Below are 25083 nucleotides of genomic sequence, written 5' to 3' on the forward strand. Positions count from 1 at the left end.
GACACAGACACAGAGACAGACACAGAGAGACAGAAAGAGAGAAAGTCAGAGACAGAGGGAGAGTGAGGGAGGGAGAGAAAGAGAGCCAGAGAGAGTGAGTGAGAGAGAGAGAGAGAGAGAGAGAGAGAGAGAGAGAGAGAGAGTCAGAGACAGACAGAGAGAGGGACAGAGAGAGAGACAGAAACAGAGAGACACAGACACAGAGACAGACACAGAGAGACAGAAAGAGAGAAAGTCAGAGACAGAGGGAGAGTGAGGGAGGGAGAGAAAGAAAGCCAGAGAGAGTGAGAGAGAGAGAGAGAGAGAGAGACAGAGACAGAGACAGAGACAGAGAGACAGAGAGAGGGACAGAGAGAGAGACAGAAACAGAGAGACACAGACACAGAGACAGAGACAGAGACAGAGAGACAGAAAGAGAGAAAGTCAGAGACAGAGTGAGAGTGAGGGAGGGAGAGAAAGAGAGCCAGAGAGAGTCAGAGAGAGAGAGAGAGAGAGAGAGAGTCAGAGAGAGTCAGAGAGAGGGAGTGAGAGGGAGTGAGAGGGAGAGACAGAGATAGAGAGATAGAGACAGACAGAGAGAGGGACAGAGAGAGAGACAGAGACAGAAAGAGAGAAAGTCAGAGACAGAGGGAGAGTGAGGGAGGGAGAGAAAGAGAGCCAGAGAGAGTCAGAGAGAGAGAGAGAGAGAGAGAGAGAGGGAGTGAGAGGGAGAGACAGAGATAGAGAGAGAGAGAGAGACAGTGAGAGACAGAGACAGACAGAGAGAAAGTCAGAGACAGAGAGTGAGGGAGGGAGAGAAAGAGAGCCAGAGAGAGTCAGAGAGAGAGAGAGAGAGGGAGAGACAGAGACAGAGACAGACAGACAGAGAGAGGGACAGAGAGAGACAGAGACAGAGAGAGAAAGAAAGTCAGAGACAGAGTGAGGGAGGGAGGGAGGGAGAGAAAGAGAGCTAGAGAGAGTCAGAGACAGAGAGAGGGAGGGAGAGGGAGAGAGAGGGGGAGAGAGAAAGAGAGAGCTGGGTTATGGTCCAAGTCCATAATCCCAGCTAACAGGGAGGCTGAGACTGGCTGATCTCCTGAGCTTGGGAGTTCTGGGCTAGAGTGCTCTAAAACTACAGGGTGTCAGCATTAAGTTGGGCATCAATGGACTATCCCTGAAGAGCGGGGGAGGGGGGGCATCAGCTGATTGCCTAAGGAGAGGCAAATCCAACCAGGTTGGAAATGGAGCAGATCAAAGGGATATGGGAATCACCATTGAAATTGGGTCTCTGAGCAGCTCTGGAAAAAAAAAAAGAAAAGAAAAGAAAAGAAAGAAATAAAAGGAAGGAGGGGGCAGCTAGGTGGCGCAGTGGATTAAAGCACCAGCCCTGGATTCAGGAGGACCTGAGTTCAAATCCTGCCTCAGACACTTGACACTTACTAGTTGTGTGACCCTGGGGAAGTCACTTAACCCCAATTGCCCCACCCAAAAAAAAACCCACCAAAAGAAAGAAAGAAAGAAAAGAAAGAAAAGAAAAGGCGGCAGCTAGGTGGTGCAGTGGATAAAGCACTGGCCCTGGATTCAGGAGAACCTGAGTTCAAATCTGCTCTAAGACACTTGATACGTACTAGCTGTGTGACCCTGGGCAAGTCACTTAACCCCCACTGCCCCGCAAAAACAAACAAAAATAATAAGGGGGCAGCTAGGTGGCACAGTGGATAAAGCACCGGCCCTGGAGTCGGGAGTACCTGAGTTCAAATCTGGCCTCAGACATTTGATACTTACTAGCTGTGTGACCCTGGGCAAGTCACTTAACCCCCATTGCCCTGCAAAAAAAAAAAAAGAAAAAGAAAAGGAAGGAAGGAAGGAAGGATGGATGGACAAAGAGGAAGGGATGATGGAAGGTAGAAAGGAAGGAAGAAAGAAAGAAAGGAAAGGAAGGAAGGAAGGAATAATAAGAGAAAGGAAGGAAAGAAAAGGATAGGAAAGGAAAGGGGGAAGGATACAGAGATGGAAGGAAGAAAGGAAGGAAGGAACGAACAAATGAAGGTATGGAGAGAGGAAATACAGGGACATGAGTAGGGGTTATTTCCCTTGCTGAAGACCATGCACCTACATCCCTGCTGGCTTTGAGAACACCACTGTTAGGAAATCTGAATACAACTAATTCTCAATGACTGACACCAATAGAGGGACACATGATATTTCCCCCCTTTCTATTTGGCTTTGGAGCACCTGTGCTCCTTTTTAAAGGAACTAAACTCTGGTCTGACCAGAGCAGAGAGCAGTAGGCCTAGTAACCTCCATCATTCTGGACACTTGATATCCATTAAAACAACTTATTGGAAGGAAAGATTATAAGCTTCCTGAAGGCAGGGATTGTTTTCTATTATGACTTTGCATTCCCAGGAGACAGAGTAACATAGTAGATAAAAAGCTGGTCTTGGACCCAGGAAGAACTGGGTTCGAATCCCACCTCTGATGACTCCTGGCTCTGTGACTTTGGTTGTCCCTTCATCTTGTAGGGTGCTGGGCAACCCTCCAAGCTGCAGAGAAAGGGTCAACCTTCATTGGTAGAGGGAGAGTCTACATTGCCTCCACCAATGAAACTACAGCTCTAGTCTCTATTCCCCTCTACCCTTTGTACCCACAGAACCTAGCACAATGTCTTGTATGTAGCAGGCATTTAATAAATGTTTGTTCAATTGTATCTAGTCCAACCCCTGTTGGAAGCAGGAGTCACTTCTATGACATACCTCAACACATGATCCTTTAACCTCTACCCCAACATCTCCAGTAATCAGGAACCAGATAGAGAAAGATGGCAGGACTCAGGGGCAGGTAACTTGAACACTGCACCTGGCATTCAATTCCAACATTAATTGAGCATCTGCTGGGTTCAAAGCACTGAAAACTCTATATACATTTAGTAAGTGCTTACTGTCTACAAAGTTCTGCACTTACAATAAGGATACACAAATTTTTTTAAATGACAAGGTGCTACCCTCAAGGAACTTAGAGTCTACTTTTCTTTTCTTTTTTTGCGGGGGGAGGGGGGGCGGCAGGGCAATTGGGGTTAAGTGACTTGCCCAGGGTCACACAGCTAGTATGTGTCAAGTGTCTGAAGCTGGATTTGAACTCAAGTCCTCTGACTCCAGGGCCGGTGCTCTATCCACTGCGCCAGCTAGCTGCTCCCCCGCCCCTTTTCAATTGGATGGATGATTTCATTGGTATAAAGGTCTCTTGGTAAGGAAACACCCTCCATCAGTGCATACCAATACCTGTTCTGTAACTTATAGTCTTAGAGACTTGCCCAGAGTCAGACAACAAAATAGCATAAAAAGCCTTTGGCAATTCCCTTCAATTTCCTGGGCCTCAGTTTCCCTATCTTTAAAATGAGAGGTCTGCATGAGATGGCTTCTAAGATACCCTCCAGCTCTAGACCTTTGAACTTCTGAAAGCTAAACCCCAAAGTGAGAGGCCATCTAATAATAATAATTGCTAGCATTATATAGCACCTCCTATGCACCGACTTACAAACATGCTCTCATTTGATCTTCACAAGAGCCCTTTGAGGTAAGTGTTGTTATTGTTCTCATTTTAAAATTGAAGAAACTGAAGCAGAGAGAGATTAAAGGACTTGCCCAGGGTTAAACAGCCAGGAAGTGTCTAACGCTGGATTTGAACTTAGTTTTTCCTGACTCTAGGCCCAGTACTCTCTCTACTAAGGCACCTCTCAGCTCTGACATTCTATGTTCTAAGGGCCTTCCCAGCCCTGACATCCTGTGTTCTAAGGGCCCTCCCAGCTCTGACATCCTGTATTCCTTTTTTAAAAATTTAAAAATTATTTATTTTCCAGTTACATGTAGAAATAATTTTCAACATTTGTTTATATAAGATTTCCAATTTCAAATTTTTCTCCCTCCCTCCCCTCCCTTCCCCCCCCTCCTCTCGACAGCAAGCAATCTGCTATAGGTTATATGTACATAATAACATTAAGCATATTTCTGCATTAGTCATGTTATACGAGAAGGATCAGAGCACAAAGGAAAAACCTCAAATCAGAAAACCAACAGCACCAAGAACAAAAGAAATAGTATGGTCCGATCAGCATCTATATTCCACAGTTCCTTTTTTTTTTTTTTCCTTTTGGATTTGGAGAGCCTTTTCCATTGACATTCTGTATTCTAAGGACCCTCCCAGCTATGACATCCTGGGTTCTAAGGCCCTCTCAGCTCTGACATTCTATGTTCTAAGGGCCTTCCCAGCCCTGACATCCTGTGTTCTAGCCCTCCCAGTTCTGCCATTCTATGTTCCAAGGGCTTCGCCATTCCTTTCAGCTGAAATGTACTATACTAATACTCCTTACATACTCACTTCTTTCAACAAACATTAGCTAGACCACTAACAGTCTCTTATAAGGAGCAGAACCAGTCTCCTCCCACCCCCTCCAACTCCTGGGTCCCTCATCCATCCTTATTGAAGTTTCTGTTGTGTCTATCTACCTATGCCTAAAGGTTAACTCAGCTGGTTAGCCCTCAGGGCTAATGAGCTCAAGGTCATGGGTTCAATCCCCACTGGGGCCAATTAGCTTCCATCAGAAAAGCTTAGTTAGCTCTATGGCTATACCCCCTAATGTAAGCCTTGAGTCTCGGGGTGAGAGGGTGTGACTGGCTTGGGGCAGCCTGGACATCCCCACTGGCCAGATGTAAAATCAAAGCAGGGGCCCTATGGCTGCCATGCTAAGAGTGTCATTTGTGGATACAAACAATGGCACAGGAATAAGTATTCATTGCTCTAGATGAAGACTAGGAAATTTACATGCCTAAGAATATTTAGAATACCATAGTCAGGAAATCTGAAATCTGCTAAACTGTAATCATTGATACTAATGAAAAGGCATATGGATAACTTTAAAAAAAGGCAGTATGACTTTGGAAATCCCATTTTTAGGGAAGTCCTTTACCTTCCTTTTTATATATTTCCTTTTGTTGATATAGAAGTGAGTTTACATTTCCTGATCTCTGATCAGTTGATACCAAGGATAGGAGACTCCGGAGCATGGTGGATAATAGGGAAAAACTATGCTGTGATTAAAAATTTTGTTGTGATATATAAAAAATATTCTAAGTAGTTGTAGCCTAGAATTGAAAACTAAGGAGGTAGCCATCATTTGGAGAATGGTTGAAGAAATAATGGTATTTGGGTATGACAGAATACTATTGTGTTGTAAGAAATGATGAATGGGATGGCTTTAGAGTGTAAGGGGCTAAAATTCTAGCTATACTGTCTAAAATATCAATGAGTGGTTGCCAATAAATTATAAGCTTTAGCAAGAGTTTGTTCAACCTCAGACAATACTGTGGATGTAACTGGCATTTTCTCACCAATCTGGAGAGATGTCTTTCCGTCTATTTTGTCAAGAGAAACCTGGTAAGACTTATATGAACTGATGCAGAGGGAAGTGAATAAGACCAGGAGAATAATGACAACATTATAAAGACAAACCACTTTGAAAGACTTGGGAACTATTATCAATTCAATGGTCAACCATCATTCCAGAGGACAGATGATAAAGAATGCCACCTACCTCTTGGCAGAGAGGTGATGGACTATAGGTTTAAAATAAGATATATATTTTCAGATACAACCAATATGTGAATCTATGTATATTCAGTTGTTACATAGTATTTGTTGAGGGAAGAATCATGGGGTGACGAGAGTAGGGTAGTAATGATAAAGGCAAAAAATAAAAGAGAGAGAAAAAACGAAGACAAATTAATGAAATTATCCAAAATACACCGAAAGAGAAAAGGAGGGGCAGCTAGTTGGCACAGTGGATAGAGCACCGGCCCTGGAGTCAGGAATACCTGAGTTCAAATCAGGCCTCAGACACTTAACACTTACTAGCTGTGTGACCCTGGGCAAGTCACTTAACCCCAACTGCCTCACAAAAAAAAAAGAGAGAGAAAAGGAAGGGGTTGAGAAGAGGACATAGACTAGGAGAGCAGCACTATTGGTGCTACTGGGTTAAATTTAATATTAAAACTAAATATAAATATGAAAAATATGAAAACTAAGCTACAGATACAGATTCATTCCTTCACGGATGATCCTCTTCTTCTGTTCTTCATGTACAAAAATGTTCATGTTTATTGACATTTTCAGAGTTCAAAATAAATAAAAGAAAACTTAAGGGGAAAATTGCCTTGGATACACAAGATATGACTGTGGTAACCCAGTATGGGCCTGGAAGTTGTCTCCCATTTCCATCATCTAACAGCAATCCCAACTCACAGCTAGCTCAGGTCCTCCTCCCAGAGCAGATTCCAAGGTCCTTTTTAGTCCTCTCGTGACCCTTCGTTCATTCGGGCAAGCAATCACCATTCTCAATGGGGTTCACTTCCAAAGGGCAAGGTTAGGATAAAGCTCCAGTTTTATGGACCTTTGTTTTATTGTCCCTTGGACAATGGGATACTCAGTAACAGTCCTATTTGTTCCTACTGTGGGGTCAGGGAAAGGGGGATAAGGACAGAAGGTTCTAGTTTCAGAAGCCCAATCACAAGCAATATTCTATGATAAACACGGGGCCGTCTCTATCAGCCAATGAAATGCCCTCATTAGGCCTTCTTTGCAGAGGCTAACTAGTTAGGAGAGCAAGTAGAGCAGGACAAGATGGAACTAACCCTCGGACAAGGGTTGTGTGAGCAGGTTGGGCAAGAGGAACGTGTTGATGGGGTTTGGGTTCCTGGTGAGGCCTAGATGCAATTCATTCAATAAATATTTGCTGCCTGGCACCTGACTGATGGGAAGCACCATCTATTATAGAAACTAATGGGAGACCAGGAGACAGTTGTCAACAACACAATTAGATATAACCCCTTGTGAAGGTCAAGGTAGCATGGAAGGCTACAGGAATAGGGAATGATAGATGGTCTTCATTTACTCAAGCTCAGATTGAAACTGCTCAGGGACCTTAGGCTTCTGGAGAGACCCTGCCCACCTCACTCTGTCCCCTATAAGACCTTGGAATTAGGAGGAAAATGAGAGAATAAGCTTTTGTAATGCACCTACTATGTGCCAGGCATGGTCTACAGATATCTCATCTGATTCTCATAAGGACTCTGGGAGGTGGGCGCTATTATTATCTCCATTTTATAGGCATGGAAACTGAGGCAAACAGAGGTTAAGTGACTTACTCAGGGTCACCCAGCTAGTTGTTTTCACCAGTCAACAGCACCCCTGTCTTGTTAAGAGATGCCTCTCACCAACTGGGAAAAACAGGAGACAACGTGGGAGTGATGGTGTACAGCACATACCTGGGGAGATAGCCCACTGCTGACGGCGTTCATGTGGTTGGTGGGGGCCGCTGGGTTCATGAAGCTGTCTGAGTAGCTGGAGAAGCTGTGGCGGGCCCCATAGGCAGAGCTGGTGTCAGCGGCGGCAGCAGCGGCAGCCAGGCCCCCCTGGTGCATGGTGGACGGTGGGAGGGGCTGAGGCCGGTGTACAGTGCTTCCCCCATCTGCCAAGAGACCAGGATGATGCCTTAGAATTATAGGAGTGAAGAATGTTAGGGGTGGATGAGGCCTTGGAATGCCTAATGATAGAACTGACAGAGATCTTAGAAGGTGGAATGTTAGAACAAAGAATGTTGGAGTGCCAAGGGAACCTAGGGTAGAAATTTTCAGGCAGGGCCCTTAGAACACAGGATGTCAGAGCTGGGAGGGCCCTTAGAACACAGGATGTCAGAGCTGGAAGGGCCCTCAGAACACAGGATGTCAGAGCTGGAAGGACCCTTAGAACACAGGATGTCAGAGCTGGAAGGGCCCTCAGAACACAGGATGCCAGAGCTGGAAGGGCCCTTAGAACACAGGATGTCAGAGCTGGAAGGGCCCTTAGAACACAGGATGTCAGAACTGGGAGGTGGCCAAAGAAGTATTTTAGAGGAGGAAGATCTCTTAAAGATAATCTAATTCAATAACTTTACTTTATAATGAAGAAAATTGCAGCCTGTTGAGGGTCAGTACAGAGTATACAACAGAACTGAGAGTATAACCCTGGCCTCCTAACTCCAAACCAATAGAACCCCACCTATGAAAAGCAACCCCCCCCCCACCTTCCTTGAGCAGGCCAAACAAATTCTCATAATACCAAATGCACTGGGCGAATGAGATCCTCAAAGTTATTTCAACCCAACTGGATTTAATAAGCCAGAAACCTTATTTTTCTTGCACCTGCTATAGATTTGGGAGCCTGAATGGTGCAGACAAATTGTCCCAGCCTTCACATTCCCGCCAATCCCCCCCCCTTCCAGGACAGACCCGAGCTTTGTCTGTCCACAATGCCAAATTCCCAGATGAGAAATGTTTCCGTCAGCTCCCCAGAGGTTTGGGCTTCTCCTTGCCAAAAAGCGAGATGCCCTGGAAACATCTGGAGGCTGGGCCAGGCCTTTAGCCCATCTTCCTAGGGGTGATTTGGCCCTGTGTGGCCACAGCTGCCGTCTGACGTCAGGGTTCCGGGACAAGATCTGCAGCAGCAGGTGCTGGTTCCTGGGGGATCTGAGGGAGGGGGTGGGGTGGTACAGGAGGGAGACCAGAAGAAGAAGGGGCCAGAGGGGAAAGGAGTGCTGACAACTCCTGGGCCCCGACTCACCTTGTGAAATGGTGGTACTGGGATAGGTGGAGTCCGGCAGTTGATATGGCGGGATGGTGGGCATGCCTGTAGGAGGGAAGCCTCCCGGGAGAAGGTGGTTGAATGCCGCAAGCTGATTGGCGCCTGCCTGCTTGCGCCACCGTGCCCTACGGTTACTGAACCACACCTGGGAGGGAGAGAAGGGCAAAGTAGTGAGTGGGATGGAGGGTGAGAGATGAGCGTTAAGGAACTCTACCCCACTCCTACCCATGCCCGGCCCGGAACCAGGCCAACATCAGCTGGTAACCAAAGCAAAGCATCCAGCTTTCCTTGCTGGCCACCCTAGAGCTGTGGGACTCTCCCCCTTGTACAGGGATGCTCACATTTACACAGTCCTTTATGGGCATCTGCCAATCAGCCAATCGTTCAGCAAGCATTTATCAATCACTCACTATGTGCCAGGTGCTTGGCATACAGAAACAGATATGAATTAGTTCTTGTCTTCAAGGATTTTTCATTCTATTAAGTGAGGTGGAACTCACACCCATAGGTATATGTGAAATCTGCTTTATATAGGCAAGGTAGTTTGAGCCAGAAGGCACTTGAATCTGGAGCAATAAAGGACAAAGGCATCAGGGAAAAAGTAGCATTTGGAATGAATTTTGAAGATGACATGAGGGAAGGTGGTGGTGGGGAACTGTGGAGAGAGAGAGAGAGAGAGAGAGAGAGAGAGAGAGAGAGAGAGAGAGAGAGAGAGAGAGAGAGAGAGAAAGACAGAGATAGGAGAAAGAGAAGGAAAAGAGAAAAAAGGAGAAAGAGAGAAAGGGAGAGAGAGCTGAGAGGAAAAGGAAGAGAGAAAGGGAAAGAAAAAAGAGAAAGGAAGAGAGGGAAAGAGAAAGTGAAAAGGGAGAAAAGGGAAAGAGAGGGAGATGAAAGAATAAGAAGAGAGAAAGGGAATGGAGAGAGGAGAGAGAAAAGAGAAGGAAAGGAGAAAGGGCTAAAGAGAAGAGAGGAGAAAGAGAAAAGAGAAAGGGAGAGGGAAAAGAGAATGAGAAGAGAGAAGGAAGAGAGAAAGGGAGAGAAAAAAAGAAAAAGGGGAAAGAGAATGAGAGAAGAGAGAAGGAAGAGAGATAAAGGGAGGAAAGAGAATGAGAGGAGAGAGAAAGGAGAGAGACAGGGATGAAGGGAGAGGGAGGGGGGAGAGAGAGAAAGAGAGGATGAGAGGAAAGAAAGAGATACAGAGACACAGAGAGAGGAGAAGAACGAGGGAGAGAGACAGGGATGAAGGGAGAGGGATGGATGGATGGAGAAAGAAAGAGACAGACAGACAGAGAGAGGGAGAGACAGAGAAGAGAGACATGAGAGATGGCCAGTGGTCCTAGAAAACAGAAAGATGTGTGTGAGGAAGACAAAAAAGGTCAAACAATCAATCAGTTCCTGGAAGCACTTGCCGGCTGATCGAGGACCGTGAGGTGCAGTTTGACTGGACCAAAGAGCATGGTGGGGAGTGATGTGTGCTAAGCCAGAGCCAAGTTCTGAAGGGCTAGTTAGAAAGTGCTTAACATCTATGATTTTATTTCTAGGACCATAGAATCTGGATATGGAAGAATCCTTAAAGATAATTTCACCCTTTTCTCATTTTATAGATAAGAAACTGAGCCTCCAGGAGGAGAAGTAATGTGCCTGTCATCACACATTTACTAAAATAGCAGAAGCGAGGTTTGAACCCAGGTACCCTGATTCCATAGCCTATCTTGGGCGTCAGGTGGTAGAAAGAGTATCATTCCCATTTTAAAGAGGAGGAACCTGAAGTCCAGAGAGGCCCCCCGCCCCAGCTAGCCAGTAGCTAGCCAGTCACTACTCCTTCTCAAACCCCATATTGGGTAGCCTCCCTTCCCACCTCCCTCACTCTCTATCATAATAAGAAAATTGCACTTGGGGACATGCTTCACTCCTGAGTGTGGTGGCTCGTGAAGGGGTAACCCATTCAAGGTGACTCATCGACACCAATGAAAAAAAGTTACCCAGTTCTCTTGTCCAATAGCTGGGCAGAGAAGCAGAGGAAAAGTAACACGATGGCAAGGAAGAGCCTATAAGCAATGTCAAAGTCATAGTCTTAGAATGTCAGAGCTGGGAAGGCCCTTAGAACACAGAAGGTCAGAGCTGGGATGGCCCTTAGAACACAGAAGGTCAGAGCTGGGATGGCCCTTAGAACACAGAAGGTCGGAGCTGGGATGGCCCTTAGAACACAGAAGGTCGGAGCTGGGATGGCCCTTAGAACACAGAAGGTCGGAGCTGGGATGGCCCTTAGAACACAGAAGGTCGGAGCTGGGATGGCCCTTAGAACACAGAAGGTCGGAGCTGGGATGGCCCTTAGAACACAGAAGGTCGGAGCTGGGATGGCCCTTAGAACACAGAAGGTCGGAGCTGGGATGGCCCTTAGAACACAGAAGGTCGGAGCTGGGATGGCCCTTAGAACACAGAAGGTCGGAGCTGGGATGGCCCTTAGAACACAGAAGGTTGGAGCTGGGATGGCCCTTAGAACACAGAAGGTTGGAGCTGGGATGGCCCTTAGAACACAGAAGGTTGGAGCTGGGATGGCCCTTAGAACACAGAAGGTCAGAGCTGGGATGGCCCTTAGAACACAGAATGTCAGAGCTGGGAGGGTCCTTAGAATATAAAATGGGTCTGCTTAGCCTCTAGGATTCCTTCCATTTGTGACCTATAAATGGCATGACCCTTTGCCAAACCTAGAAGAAATCTTAAAACAGCATGTCAGGGCTCGAAGGTACTCTTAAAATCATCTAAATTTCCCCTCATCCCTTTCCTCCTTCTGAGGGCCTTTTGTCACACAGCTGGTATGTGACTGAGCCAAGACTGGACCCAGAGCCTGGTGACATTAAGCCCCTCGCCCACTCTGCTCTAGCATGTTGATGAAATCTTCCCCTGAGGGTCGCTGCCTGTCTGGGACTCACTAAACACACACACACACACACACACACACACACACACACACACACACACAGAGTCCTGCTTGGAAATAAGGGGTTATATCCTCATAGCTTTAGAGCAGCCATCTAGCCTAACCCTCTTCATTTTACAAAAGAGAAAGCTTAGGCTCAGGTAGGTGACTTGCTCAAGGTCACATAGCTAGCCAGGAGTCCCAAAGACAGCCTGCTGCCCCTCTCCATGCTCACGTTCTGTGATGGACTGCTTCTCAACTTCCTTCCCTGTACTAGGTGGGGACGCCCCTTCCTGCCCTATACCTCTCACCCAGCCCCAGGGTCCTAGGTCTAGGGTTCCTCTGATCCCCAGTATTTGTTTTTCTCTCCCTTGTGGGAGGTGGGGGAGGGAAGCAGGATAAGCTTTCAGGCCAGATGAGAGAGCAGCTGCTGGGTTTGTCCAGGACAGCAAGGCCCGATTAGGTTTCATATGCAAGGCAGAGGGTGATGAGAGCCAGCTCCAGAGTGTAAGCCAGGCAAGCAGAGGCCAGGCTCTCCCCTCCCCCACCTTCCCACGGCCCTGCAGGCCCCTCAGAATGCTGCTGGGGGTGGGAGAGAATTGGGCTGGACTGGCCAGTTTGGGATCCGAACTGAACCACTGACCACAAGCCTGGGCAGGGCTCCTGCTTCTTCCTATGGAAAGTGGGCAGACTCTCACCCTGTCTTCCCCAGAGAAAGTAAAGAGAAGTATGATCATTTTACCTTTAGACTCATAAGAACTTTCCCTTGTACATCAATAAATACTTAGGTGCCCTTGATCACTGTCCTACAAAGGCTTCCTGCAATGCTCCATTCTCCAGAAAGCCTTTTCTACCCCCGCCCCACCAGTCTGGAAGGGATCGCTTCCTTATTTGATCTCAAAGTGCCTATCATATGTATACATGTATATATGTGTGTACATTTGTGTACATGTGTGTATACATGTATGTGTATATATATGTGTGTGTGTGTGTGTGTATCTTGTATTATCTTCCCTCTCTCACCTTTCTCTGTCTCTCTTCCTATCTCTGTCTCTCTTCTTCCCCTTCCCACTGTCTCTCCATCTCTCTGTGTCTCTCTCCCTGTCTCTCACCCTCTTTCTCTCCATCTCTCTTACAGACACACACACACACCTTGTACTATAGACCCAGCCAGGTGTAGTAGTAAATGCAGAATTAGGTTAGGAAGATCTGAGTTCCAATCTTGCTAAAGCATTTCCTATCTGTGTAACTGGAAGCTATTTAACTAACACCTTGAGTGTGTGATTCACATCAGAGGAGGAGATCCCTGAACCAGGAGTCCCTACATCACGAAATCTCCAGATCATCTCCAGGGCTGGAGCAGACCTCAGAGGCCATTAAATCCAACCCCTCATTTTATGGTTGAGGAATCTGAGGCTCAAGGAGCTTGTGACTTGCCTAAGATCATAGGGGTAACAAGTGTCCCTTGACGCATTTGAAAGTAATAGGAAGGGCAGCTAGGTGGCACAGTGGATAGAGCACCAGCCCTGGATTCAGGAAGACCTAAGTTCAAATCCGGCCTCAGACAGTTGACACTTATAGCTGTGTGACCCTGGGCAAGTCACTTAACCCTCATTGCCCCTCACAAAAAAAAAGAAAAAAAGAAAAAAGAAAGTAATAGGAACTGTGAACTGATCCAACTGTTTTGGAGAGCAATCTGGGATTATGCTCAAAGAATTATAAAACTGTTTACTCTTTGACCCAGCAAGACTACTGTTAGTTCTGTTTCCCAAGGTAATAGGGAAAAAAAGGAAAAGAATCTATATATTATAAAATATTGATCGCAGCTCTCTTTGGGATGGAAAAGAACTGGAAATGGAGGGTATTCTCATCAATTGGGGAATAACAAGTTGTGTTATATGTGATGGAACCCTACTGTTCTGTAAGAAATGACAAACAGGTAAATTTCAGAAAAACATAGGAAGACTTACACAAACCGATGCAAAGTGAAGTGAGCAGAAGCAGAACGTTGTACGCACTAACAGCAATATTAAACAATGATCAACTGTGAATGACTTAGCTCTTCTCAGCAACAGAATGATTTGAGACAATTCCAAAGGATTCATGATTTTTAAAAATGCTCTCCACCCCCAGAGAAAAAAACTGATGGGAGTCTGAATGCATAATATTCTTCACTCTCCTTTTTCCCCTTTTAGGTCTGTGTCTTTTTTCACTATGTGACTATTATGGTAATAAATGAATGAAGGAAGGAAGGAGTGAGCTACAAAGTAAAGACATCCCTTTTCTACAAGCAGTATTTTTTTTTTATAGAGAAACTTGAATATATGGTAGAGAAGACCTAGGCCTGTCCTCTCATTTTGCATATGATAAAACAGGCCCATGGGAGTAGGGGGGAAAGGACTTGCTCAAGATCATTCGGCTTTCTTCCCTTTTTTCCCCATATGTCTTTTCCCTCTTCTACCTCCCCACTTTTCTCCATTCTTCTTTCTTTCCCTTTTGTCTCCTCCCCCTTTTCCTTGAAAATTTACAATTTACACATACTTTATTAAGCACTTACTGTATACACAACACTGCACTTGTCACTCAGGAAGAAATGAAGTTGACAAGGCAAGGTCCTAACCCTCCTGGATCTTTAGTCGACAAGGGGAAACATGAGATATTGTGCTAGACCTGGTGTCAGGAAGGCTTGGATTCAAATTCTGATTTGGACCTTTATTTGCTGTGTTACCATGGGCAAATCAATGGAAATAATATCTACAATGATTCTACCTGGGGCAGTTGGATCAAATTAGATCATGTATATTTGCAAACTTTAAAGTCTTATGTATGTCACTTATTATGTTGACAGGATGTGAGTTGTAATGGATAGAGGATCAGCTTGAGCATCAAGAAGACTTGGGTGCAAAATCCTGCACCTGATGCATGCTGCTTGTGTGACCCTGGACAAGTCACTTAATCCCTCAGCACCCCAGTGACCTCTTTATGACTGTATAAAGAAAAAATGTTTAAAAATTGTTTATCATATAACTGGGGGAAAATTCTATTTTAAAAAGGAGGGGGCAGCTAGGTGGGACAGTGGATAAAGCACTGGCCCTGGATTCAGGAGGACCTGAGTTCAAATCTTCCCTCAGACACTTGACACTTACTAGCTATGTGACCTTGGGCAAGTTACTTAATCCTCATTGCCTCACCAAAAAAAAAAAGAGTACACTGTAAAAAAAAGGAAGAAAAGACTATAAACAAGTAAACAATCTGCATTGGTGGAGGGAAGTTTCTCACCAGAAGTTCCCTGTAAAATGATCTCCCCCAAATAATCATTGTTGTTATTATTGTAGCCTTTCTTTTGTTTCATAAGAATTTAGATAAATGAATTATGGGGAATATAAGACCACAATGAGTTATTAGGGAAGTCTAAGAACTTGAAGGCTGGCCCTAATCTTCTAAGACCAAAGTAAGGGAGGCATCAATTGTGCAGTGGAAAGAACCCCGGATTGGGAGTAAGAGGACAATAGTTCAAATTCCAGGTCTGTCACTTAACTACCTGTGTGACCTTAGGTGAGTCACTTCCCCTTGCTGAGGCTCAGTTTGCTTATCTGTAAAATAATGGGGCTGGACTAGGACTCTTTGATTCCATCCAGCTCTAAATCTATAATTCCATGATTTCTGCAGTTAAAAGGGAAAGGACACAAGACCCCAAGAGGGAAGATATCCTAAGACACTAAGCAGATGTTGTGTGGGGTTGGGGGTGGGGTGTTACAGAATCTCCAGGCAGCTGCCAGTGGGGGGTTGTTGCCGAATGGAAGGTGAGAGCAGGATAGGGCCAGGGTGGGAAGATGATGCCTGTAGCATCTTATTTTATTATTATTTAAACATTTTTTGTTTGTTTGTTTTTAGTGAGGCAATTGGGGTTAAGTGACTTGCCCAGGGTCACACAGCTAGTAAGTGTCAACTGTCTGAGGCCGAATTTGAACTCAGGTCCTCCTGAATTCAGGGCCGGTGCTCTATCCACTGCGCCACCTAGCTACCCCCTAAACATTTTTTAATTTTAATTTTTTCTTAATTACATGTAAAGATATTTTTGAGTTCCAAATTTTCCCCACCTTCCCTTCCCTCCCCCCTCCTGAGGCCAGCAAGCAATTTGATACAGGTTATACATTACTATCATGTTGAACAAATTTCCATGTTAATTAGAACAAAAGGGAAAAAACACAAGAAAGAATAAACAAGAACAATAACAAAAAAAGCAACAACCAAAGTGAAAATAGTATGCTTCAGTCTTTAGCATCTTATTTTTAGCCATCATTCTTTCTAACGGGTGGGTATGCTCAGTTGTTTCTACAAGGCTGAAGAAGTCAAATAAAGCCGAGCATTTATTAAGCACCTGCTGTATACCAGGCATTGTGCTAAGTCCTGGTGGCACAGAGATATAAGGAAGAGCTTCCTAATAATTGGGACTACCCAACAAAGGAATGGGATGCTTTGTTGAGTAGTAAGCTCCCCATCACTTTGGATATAGGCAGCTAGCTAGCTGATAGAGGGGCAGATCTACATTCAAATCTGGCCCCTGACACTAGCTGTGCAACCCTGAGCAAATCACTTGACTGCTGCCTGACTCAGTTTCCCCATTTGTACAATGAGGATAACAACAGCACATACCTCTTGGAATTATTGTGAGGATAAAGTGAGATACCTGTCAAGTTGCTTTGCAGACCGTAAGACATTGCATGAAAGCTAGCGATTACTGTTGTTATTGTTATTATTGTTATATTCTCAGACACAGGCTGGAGGAGTACCTTTCAAGGATGCTGCCAAGGGCGTTTACTGCATGAGGGGAGAAGTTTGGTTAGATTGCCTGCTCGGTCCTTCTTCTGATATTGTATGCTCCTACCTGCTAAGTGCTTGGAGGCTATTTGCTGACTGACTCCTCTGTTCCAAGGTTTTTTCCAGCTCTTTCCAGTTCTAAGGGCCTTCCCATCTCTGACATTTTCTGATTCTGGTTCCTTCCCCTGATCCGCTCCCTCTGACTCCTCAGCCCAGCTGACATTTAGCCCAGAACAATGGTATCTAAGTTGGCATCCCTACCCCCAGAGCTTAGCTCATCTCATTCCTCTTTGTAAAAACCCAAGCCTTCATCAATAATTGTTAGAGTTTCTGGGAATTTTGCTTTAGAAACTTCAACATAAGGAATTCTGATGAGGGGTGCATTTGTGGGGATAGGGGAGAAAGGGGGTGCGTTCCACCAAATGGGGAGCTACTGGACACTTAAAATATGGGTGAGTTCCACTTTGAGAAAATAAATTAAAGAGAATAATTCATCATAGGAGTCCTTAAATATGGGCTTCCACAATTGTATTTAGAAACACAAGACCACAGACCCGCAACTGAAAGGTATCTGAGAGGCCACGTAGCCCATCCCCCTCGTTTTATAGATGAGGAAACTGAGGCCCAGCTAGGTTAAGAGACACACCCAAGGTCACTTAGGTTGTAAACGAAAATGGATTTGGTTTATGAAAGTTGTTCGGGCACTTGGTTGGCTATTAAGCAAATCAAATTACAGCTACAAGCTGTTGTCGATCAATCAATTAATCAATCAACAAGTGTTTATTAAGCACCCACTCTGTGACCGGAATAAGAATGGTATTTTTTCATGCTCAGCTAAGCACAGGAGGGCTGTTCATGTTGGCTTAGGACCAGATCAATCCCAAGAGCCTCCGTTTCAAATGGAAACACATAGAGACATCCAACCAGCCACTCAGGACACAGCGAGGTTTATTGTCCTTCAGGGAAAGTACATGCTGGGCAGTCCCCATAGAAAATAAAAATTAAACACCCCCTAGAGAAAAAAGGCCACTACGGCCAACATCACGAACCCTCCCCCTCCTCGGCCCCAGCCTCTTCTCCTCCCCTGCTCCCTCCCCACCCCCCTCCCCTTCCCACAGGTGGGTCAGGCTTCCTGCTGAGGGTAGGCATCCTTTTATTGGCACATCAGCCAAATCGAGGGGAAGGACCATGTAATGTGGTGCCGGCTTCAAAGGGAGGCCGCTCCTGCCGGGGCGTGGGTCAGGTCTGGCGAGCCCTTCAGGAGCCCCTTGTGAAAGGATCTCATTACCCCTGGGGTGGGGCTCCCACTGACCTGGAGGGAATGAGGGCTGGGGGAAGGGGGGGGGTAGGGAACGACATCATATCCACTAGTGTAGGTAAGCCGAACCACAGTTGGAATTTCTTAGAACAGGGCTAAGTATCCCCCTGGAACGTTGGAACCCTGGAAACAGAATCCTAAGACATGTAGAAGTTGAGACTCTTAGAATCCCGGACCCACTGAATCATTGGGATCATGGGCTCCCAGGATTTTAGAATCATAAATTAGAGTCGGGTCTGACCAGGTCATGTTCAAGAAGTGTCTTTCCAAGAAGATAAAATAAAAACACTCCTCCAGCCCTGCTTCCCAGGCTTACAGCCAATCTCCTTTGTGCTCTGTCCATTCCGGCCAAATTGGCTTTCTTTGCTGTTTTCTAGATTCAATATCCCATTTCCATGCCTTTGCATAGGCTGTGCCCCTGTGCTTGCAAATGCTCTCCCTCTTCTCCTCCACCTCGAAGACGCCCTAGCTTCCTTCAAAGATCGACACAAGGGCCACTTCCTCCAGGAGCCTTCTGATCCCTCTCATGGCTAGTCACTCCATCCAGAAATTACTTTGTATCTGTCTGGTGTTTAATTTTCCCTTAGTGTGGAATACTTTCCCTGAAACTTGAGTGCAAAGCCAGCCTCAGATATTTCGTAGCTGTGTGACACTGAGCCAAGTCACTTACCCTGTCTGCTTCAGTTTCCTTATCTGTAAAATGGGGATAATAAAAAACCTGCTTCCCAGGTTGTTGTGAGGATAAAATTTGATAATATTTGCAAAGCTCTTTGCAAACAAACCTTAAAGCTCTCTATAAATACTAAGTGTGGTTGTTATTATATTATATAATTATATTTCATATTACTTATATAATATACCATTATATCATATATGATTATAATTATTAGTAATAGTAGAATATGGGACAACTAGGTGGTGCAGTGGATAAAGTGCTGGGAATGGAGTCGGGAAGACCTGAATTCAAATGTAACCTCAGACACTCACTAGCTGTGTGACCCTGAGCAAGTCACTTCACCCTGTTTGCCTCAGTTTCTTCATCTGTAAAATGTACTGCAGAAGGGAATGACAAACCACTCCAGTATCTTTGCCAAGAAAATGGGGTCATGGAGAGTCTGAACAGCACGAAAAACTGTTGGCTCTGAAGACAAGGGCCAATTTGTGTTTCTCTTTGTTTCCCCAATGCCCATCACTGAGTCTGGCACATAGCATGTGCTTAATGAATAAATGCTTGCTGAACAAATGAAGAGAATTCCAAATTGGGAGGGACCTTGGAGAGCACCTTTTGTGGGTCCTGGTCTCCTTTGACAGTCAGGCTGGGGAACCCTATAGCCCCCTGCTCAGCATCATGCTTTTAAATGCATAAAATAAAATCCAGAGGATGACAAAGGACACCAGTTCTATTGAAATACAGTGATCAGAATATATATTTTAAAAAACCAACAACAAAACCTCAGCCTCCAGGTGAGGAATTCTTGCTCCTGCCTGACACCTGCAATTTACACGTCAGGGAGTTTTTAGTAACTCGCCTCAGGGCACTCAAGTAGCTGTTCCCTGGGGAGTAGAGCTGGGAACCAAACTCAGGTGTTCTGCCCCTATCCCTGGTCCTTTCTCCCCCACAACATCACAAGAGAAGCTTCAGATCATATCATCTTGTGTCAATCAGTTTTGCTGAATCTCTCCCCCCTTCGTTTCCCTTCTCTCTCTCTCTCTCTCTCTCTCTCTCTCTCTCTCTCTCTCTCTCTCTCTCTCTCTTTAGTGAGGCAGTTGGGGTTAAGTGACTTGCCCAGGGTCACACAGCTAATAAGTATTAAGTGTCTGAGGCCGGATTTGAACTCAGGTACTCCTAACTCCAGGGCTGCTGCTCTATCCACTGCACCACCTAGCTGCCCCTCCCTTCTCTTTTTAAAGTTCTTTGTTGTAAGGGGATGGTTCTCTGAGAGGGGAAGGGATAAGATAGAGGAAGAAATCTAGGCAGTGGCAAAAATTAAAGATAGCAACGAAAAACTAATTTAAAAAAAACCAACCTGATCTTAGAATCTTAGCGTTGGGAAGGGACCTGGGCAGAGCATCATGCCCAATTTCCTACTCAGGGCAGGAAATCTCTTCTCTAGCATGCTTGACAGGTGGTCACCCAAGCTCTGCCCAATACTGGCATGTTTGGGGGTTTGTTTGTCCTCTGGGCCTTTTGCTTCACACCCCCCCCTCGCCTCGCCCCAGAACTTGATTGACACATGTTGTTGGCTCCCACAAGCCAATAAAAGATCCCCTCTGATAGCCAGAAAATTTTACAAGGGGCGGCAAGGCTTAAAAGTGGTGGGAAGCATTGGAGGCTTCCAGGAGACTGGGATGAGAAAGCCTCAAGGAATGTGCCCTAGAGAACAGCTGCTTGGAGGCTTCTGGCTGCTGAGTCCCAGGGGCCCGCCAAGGGCTAAGGGGTGGAGGGAGGCGGGGGTGGGGGCCTCCATCGACTCAGATATCACACTCGGAGAGTAGGGGGCTTGTGATAGGTTTTCTCCTTTCCCTATCGGGCTCCCCTCCAAAAACAGAAAAATGCCCTCCAGGAAGAAATGGAAAACAATGAAGCAACCATGGCCTCCTGGGGCACACTCAGTCAGCAGCCTCTCTAGGAAAGTGGTTTGGTAGAATGGAAAGAGCACTGGACGTTGGGGAGCCAGGAGGCCTGGATTCCCAGCCCAGTTGTGCCATGGATTTGCTGTGTGACTCTGTGTCACTCCCGTGACCTCTCTGAGCCAAATTGGTAATAATCACCACTCTCAAGGGCAGCTAGGTGGCACAGTGGATAAACCCCTGGCCCTGGATTCAGGAAGACCTGAGTTCAAATTTGACCTCAGACACTTGACATTCACTAGCTGTGTGACCCTGGGCAAGTCACTTAACCCTCATTGCCTCGAAAAAAAAACAAAAAACAACAACAACAAAAATGAAAGGTTAATTTAAAAAAAAATAATCACCACTCTTATCTACTTTTCAAGGTTGTTTCCAGGATAGAATGAGATATCCATTTTCCCCACACTAAGTCAATCTACCCTGACCTCCAAACCATGCCTCCTTGAAGAAGCCTCCCCTGACCATTCTCATCTGACTCAGTAAATTCCATCAATCCATTGTTCTTTCAACTCTCGGGTATATAATTTGCACATGCTATCAAGTGATCTTGCCATATTGGTCTCAGTATAGACCCCATGGCTCTCCCAAATCTGGCTTATATAAACTTGAGTGTAGTCTAGAATTTGTCTTTTTTTTCTTTTTTTGGTGTAAAACTCTTATTTTTCCCTTTCAAAGAGATCTCATTTTAGGAGGTGGCCTATATTTAACAGTAGTTTTTATTTAGACCAGAAGCTCTTAACCTGGGGTCTGTAAACTTTTAAAATATATATATTTTTATAATTGTATTTCAATATGGTTAGTTTCCTTAGTAATCTGATGTATTTCCTTGAGTGTATTTTAAAGTGTTATACTGAGAAGGGGTCCATAGGCTTTGTCTGACTCAAAGGAGTCCATCACACACACAGAGGTTAAGAACTCCTGATGTAAGGGCAGCTAGGTGGCACAGTGGATAGAGCACTGGCCCTGGATTCAGGAGGACCTGAGTTCAAATTTGGCCTCAAATACTTGACACTTACTAGCTGTGTGACCCTGGGCAAGTCACTTAACCCTCATTGCCCTGGAAAAAAAAAACCACCTGATGTAACTCAATATAACACATGTGTTTTAAGTGTGAATCCCAATTTTCCCTTTAAATGGGAGTTCCCTGCCTTAGAGCAGATCTGAGTCTTCTCTGGACTTTCTCCACAGGGTCTCATATAGGCGGCAGACAGGGGCAGTCCAGTCCATGGTGCTGACTCTTTTGACGTTCTGATTCTTCCACTTACTGTGCGACCTTTGTTAAATCACCCCCTTTCTGATCCTCACTTTTCCCCTTCACAGAATTAATTCTAGGGCAGCTAAGTGGTGCAGTGGATAGAGTGCTGGGCCTGGAATCAGGAAGACTCCTCTTCCTGAGTTCAAATCCAGCCTCAGACACTGTGTGACCCTGGGCAAGTCACTTCACCCTGTTTGCCTCAGTTTCCCCATCTGTCAAATGAGTTGGATAAGGCGATGGCAAACCACTGGGGTCATGGAAAGTTAGACATGACCGAAAACTGAACTACCACCGGACTAGGGTCCCTTCAAGCTCTGACATTCCGCTGTGTGTGCTAAGGGCCCCCTCCTGGCTCTAAGATTCTAAATTGTAATTTTTATTTATTTATTTTTTTAAAGAATTACATCTTCTTGGAGTTTCAGGGCTGGGAAGGGATTATAAGAGTACTCCGTCCAATTTCTTACTCATTGCAAGAAATCACCACAGTGTTCCTAAGGATTTCCTGTCCCCGTGTCCCCATTCTCTCCAACCTTCCAGGGGCCGGACTCATCCCAGCCTTCCATCTGACTCCAGATGGGGAAGGCTGGACGCAGAAATGTAGGCTTAGGGTCACCCAACTGATGATCTAGCAACAGGGGCCTTCTTACAATGTCTCAAATAGCCCCCAGTCTCCAGACTCCATAGATTTGCATTCAGCCATTCCCCCATGACCACAGTGGTCTGACTCTTAGATTTCCCTGACTTCCTTCAAGGCTCAATTCAACTCCCACCTTCTGAAGGAAGCCTTCCTCGGTCCTGCTGGCTGCTGTTCACTTCCTTCTAAGATTTCCTTCCCTCTGCTCTGTATATATCTTGTACATGAACAGTTATGCACATACTGTCACCCCTTCTTTAGGGCAGGGACCATATTTTTGTCTCTCTTTGTATCCTAAGTACTTAGCATAGTGCCTAGCACAGAAAGATGCTTAACAAACCCTTTGGAGTCTCCACTATCCCCACTAAGAAACTCTTTTTTAAAAATTTAATTTTTCAATGAACAAAAACATATATATTTCTTTCCCTCCTACTTCCAGTCCCCCACTGAAAAAGAAAGAAAACAAAACACTTGCAACAAATATGCAAAGTCAAACAAAACATCCTTCACATCCAAGAAATATATGTCTCAAGTCCGTCCCCTCTCTGTCAGGATCCCCCTAAGCAGTTCATCATTTCTCTCCCCAGTTTATACACAAGAATATCTCCCCATCAGCCCCACAGCCCTGCTACCTGCTAAGACACACTGCCGTCCTGAGCGGCCCCCAACCCATACACACATCCATAGAGGAGATGGGGGCCTATAGTCTGGAAATCCCCCAAAGAGCTATTTATCATGTCCTAAGTCAGTGCCCCACCCCATCCCCCATCTTCTGCTTGGCTTTTCGAGCAAAGTCCCAGGAGATAGCAGACTCACACACTTTTCACGTGGAGAATCTGCAGAACTTGCAGGATGTGATATCTTAGCCCAGGAAGATTAAGTGATCCCTTTCCATCCCCTCCTCCCACCCCTCCACTGTGGGCTGTACAGTGTAGACCCCGTGCCTCTCCTTCCCTCTTTTATCTGCATTCCCTTCCATCCTCCTGAAGGTCCGTAGGGCCCCATCCTTCCCCTGGCAATCACAGAATCATAGCTGTGGATCTTAAAGGTCCCTGGACATTGAAGAAACTGAGGTCCACTGGGGAAAGGACTTGGCCAAGATCACCTTGCTCTGAAGCAGAAAAGGTGGGGATTTAGATCCAAGTTTTCTGATTGGCACTGACCAGTGATCTTTCTCCTGTATCACAATTCCTGATCTAAGTTAGTCTATAGTCTCCACCACCAATTACTATCACCCAGGTATGGGCTACAACATTGTGTGCCCTTTCCCCACTCCATACACATATACATAGATGAGAGCTAATGTGGTAGAGTGGATGGGATGTTGGATGTGGGCATCAAGAAGATCTAGGTTCAGATCCTGCATCTGGTGTTGACTGGCTGTTTATCCATGGGCAAATTCCTTCTCCACTCTGAACCTCAGTTCCTCATCTGGAAAAATGGCCTCCGAGGCCCCTTCTAACCTGAGGGCTATGGATTGGTGAGCCTCTCTGGGCCTTGAGGATCCCAGGATCCCGTGGTAGGCCAAGGCATCCATTCCCCAGGCTCTAGTCTCCATGCCCACAGTCAGACTTGCCTCCTGACAGAAGGTGGCAGCTCAGGCTGCAGCGCCTGGTCCCTGGGCACTGCCCCCCCCACCCCCAGCACGAGCCCTAGGTTTTCTCCGGGGAAGGCCCAGCCCTCGCTTACTTGGACCCGGGCCTCTGTCAGCTTGGTCCTTTGGGCCAGCTCCTCCCGGGTGTAGATGTCAGGGTAGTGGGTTCTCTCAAAAGCCTTCTCCAGCTCCTCCAGCTGCTCGGCCGTGAAGGTGGTCCGGCTGCGGCGCTGCTTCCGCTTCAAGGGGAGGTCAGGCTCAGACTCCACATCAGAGCCTTCATCCAGCCGGTTTCCTGGAGGGTGGGAGAGAGGAGAGCAAGAGGGCTTAGGGCTAAGAAATCAGAGCCAGAGAGAGGGGTCCGGCTATCCCCACCCAGAGGGTGTCCTCTGTTAAGGACACAGGCCCTGCCACTAGTGCTAACACTCTTGTGCTTTAACATGCTTCCCAACCCTGATGTTCTAAGGTCTCTTCTAACTAGCGTTCCATGTTCTAAGGCTCCTCTGAGTTCTGGAAACCAGAAAACCTGGTTTAAATCTTAGTTCTGCTACTTATTAGCGATAAAACCTTGGGAAAGTCACTTGCCTTATCGTGGCCTCAGTTTTCATGTCTGTAAAATGTAGGGAAACATGCAAACATGGCCTTTTCAAGATCTGGCATTTTGTGTCCTAAGGCCCCTCCCACCTGAGACATCCTATATTCTAAGCTCTCTAGACCTGACATTCTGTGTTCTAAAGCCCCTCCCAGCTCTGACATTCTGTGTTCTAAGGGCCCTCCCAGCTCTGACATTTGATATTCTAAGCTCTCTCTAGACCCTGACATTCTATGTTCTAAGCTCATTCCCACACCTGACATTCTATTTTCTATGTCCTCTTTGCAGTTCTTACTGGTATAAGTGAAGAGAGCTGGTCTTGGATTCAGGAAGACCTGAGTTCAAATTCTGTCACTAGCTCTGTGAACCTGGGCAAGTCATTTAATCTCTTTGGGCCTCAGTTTCTTCATTTACCAACGAAGGGTTTGCATTTGGTGACCTCTGATGTCCCTTCCAGTTCCAAATCCATGATCCATTGACATTCCATGTTCTAAGACCCCTTCCAATTCCATGTTCTAAGTTCCCTTTTAGCTTTAACATTTTCTGTTCTATCATTCCTTGGTCCCTTCCAGCTCTAAAAAAAAATACCATGATTCTAGAAAAACTTGCATTAAGCACAATCCAGGAAACATCATCTATCACACATGCAGTGAACAGAAGCAGCTT

The 25083-nt window shown here is 45.8% G+C and overlaps 1 protein-coding gene across 3 annotated transcripts in view; it reads right to left on the minus strand.

Annotated features, from left to right (window-relative positions):
* PAX7 (paired box 7) overlaps positions 1–25083 on the minus strand; it is a 154602-nt gene that overhangs the window by 59795 nt on the left and 69724 nt on the right. For all 3 annotated transcript variants that reach the window (XM_043996404.1, XM_043996405.1, XM_043996403.1), the window contains exons 5-7: positions 23921–24120; positions 8632–8797; positions 7299–7501 (exon numbers count right to left, since the gene is read on the minus strand). In XM_043996404.1, the coding sequence (XP_043852339.1) occupies positions 7299–7501; positions 8632–8797; positions 23921–24120 (569 nt within the window). The remainder of the gene's footprint in view (positions 1–7298; positions 7502–8631; positions 8798–23920; positions 24121–25083) is intronic.

The sequence above is a fragment of the Dromiciops gliroides genome, chromosome 3 (genome assembly GCF_019393635.1).
Source record: "Dromiciops gliroides isolate mDroGli1 chromosome 3, mDroGli1.pri, whole genome shotgun sequence".
NCBI lineage: Eukaryota > Metazoa > Chordata > Mammalia > Microbiotheria > Microbiotheriidae > Dromiciops > Dromiciops gliroides.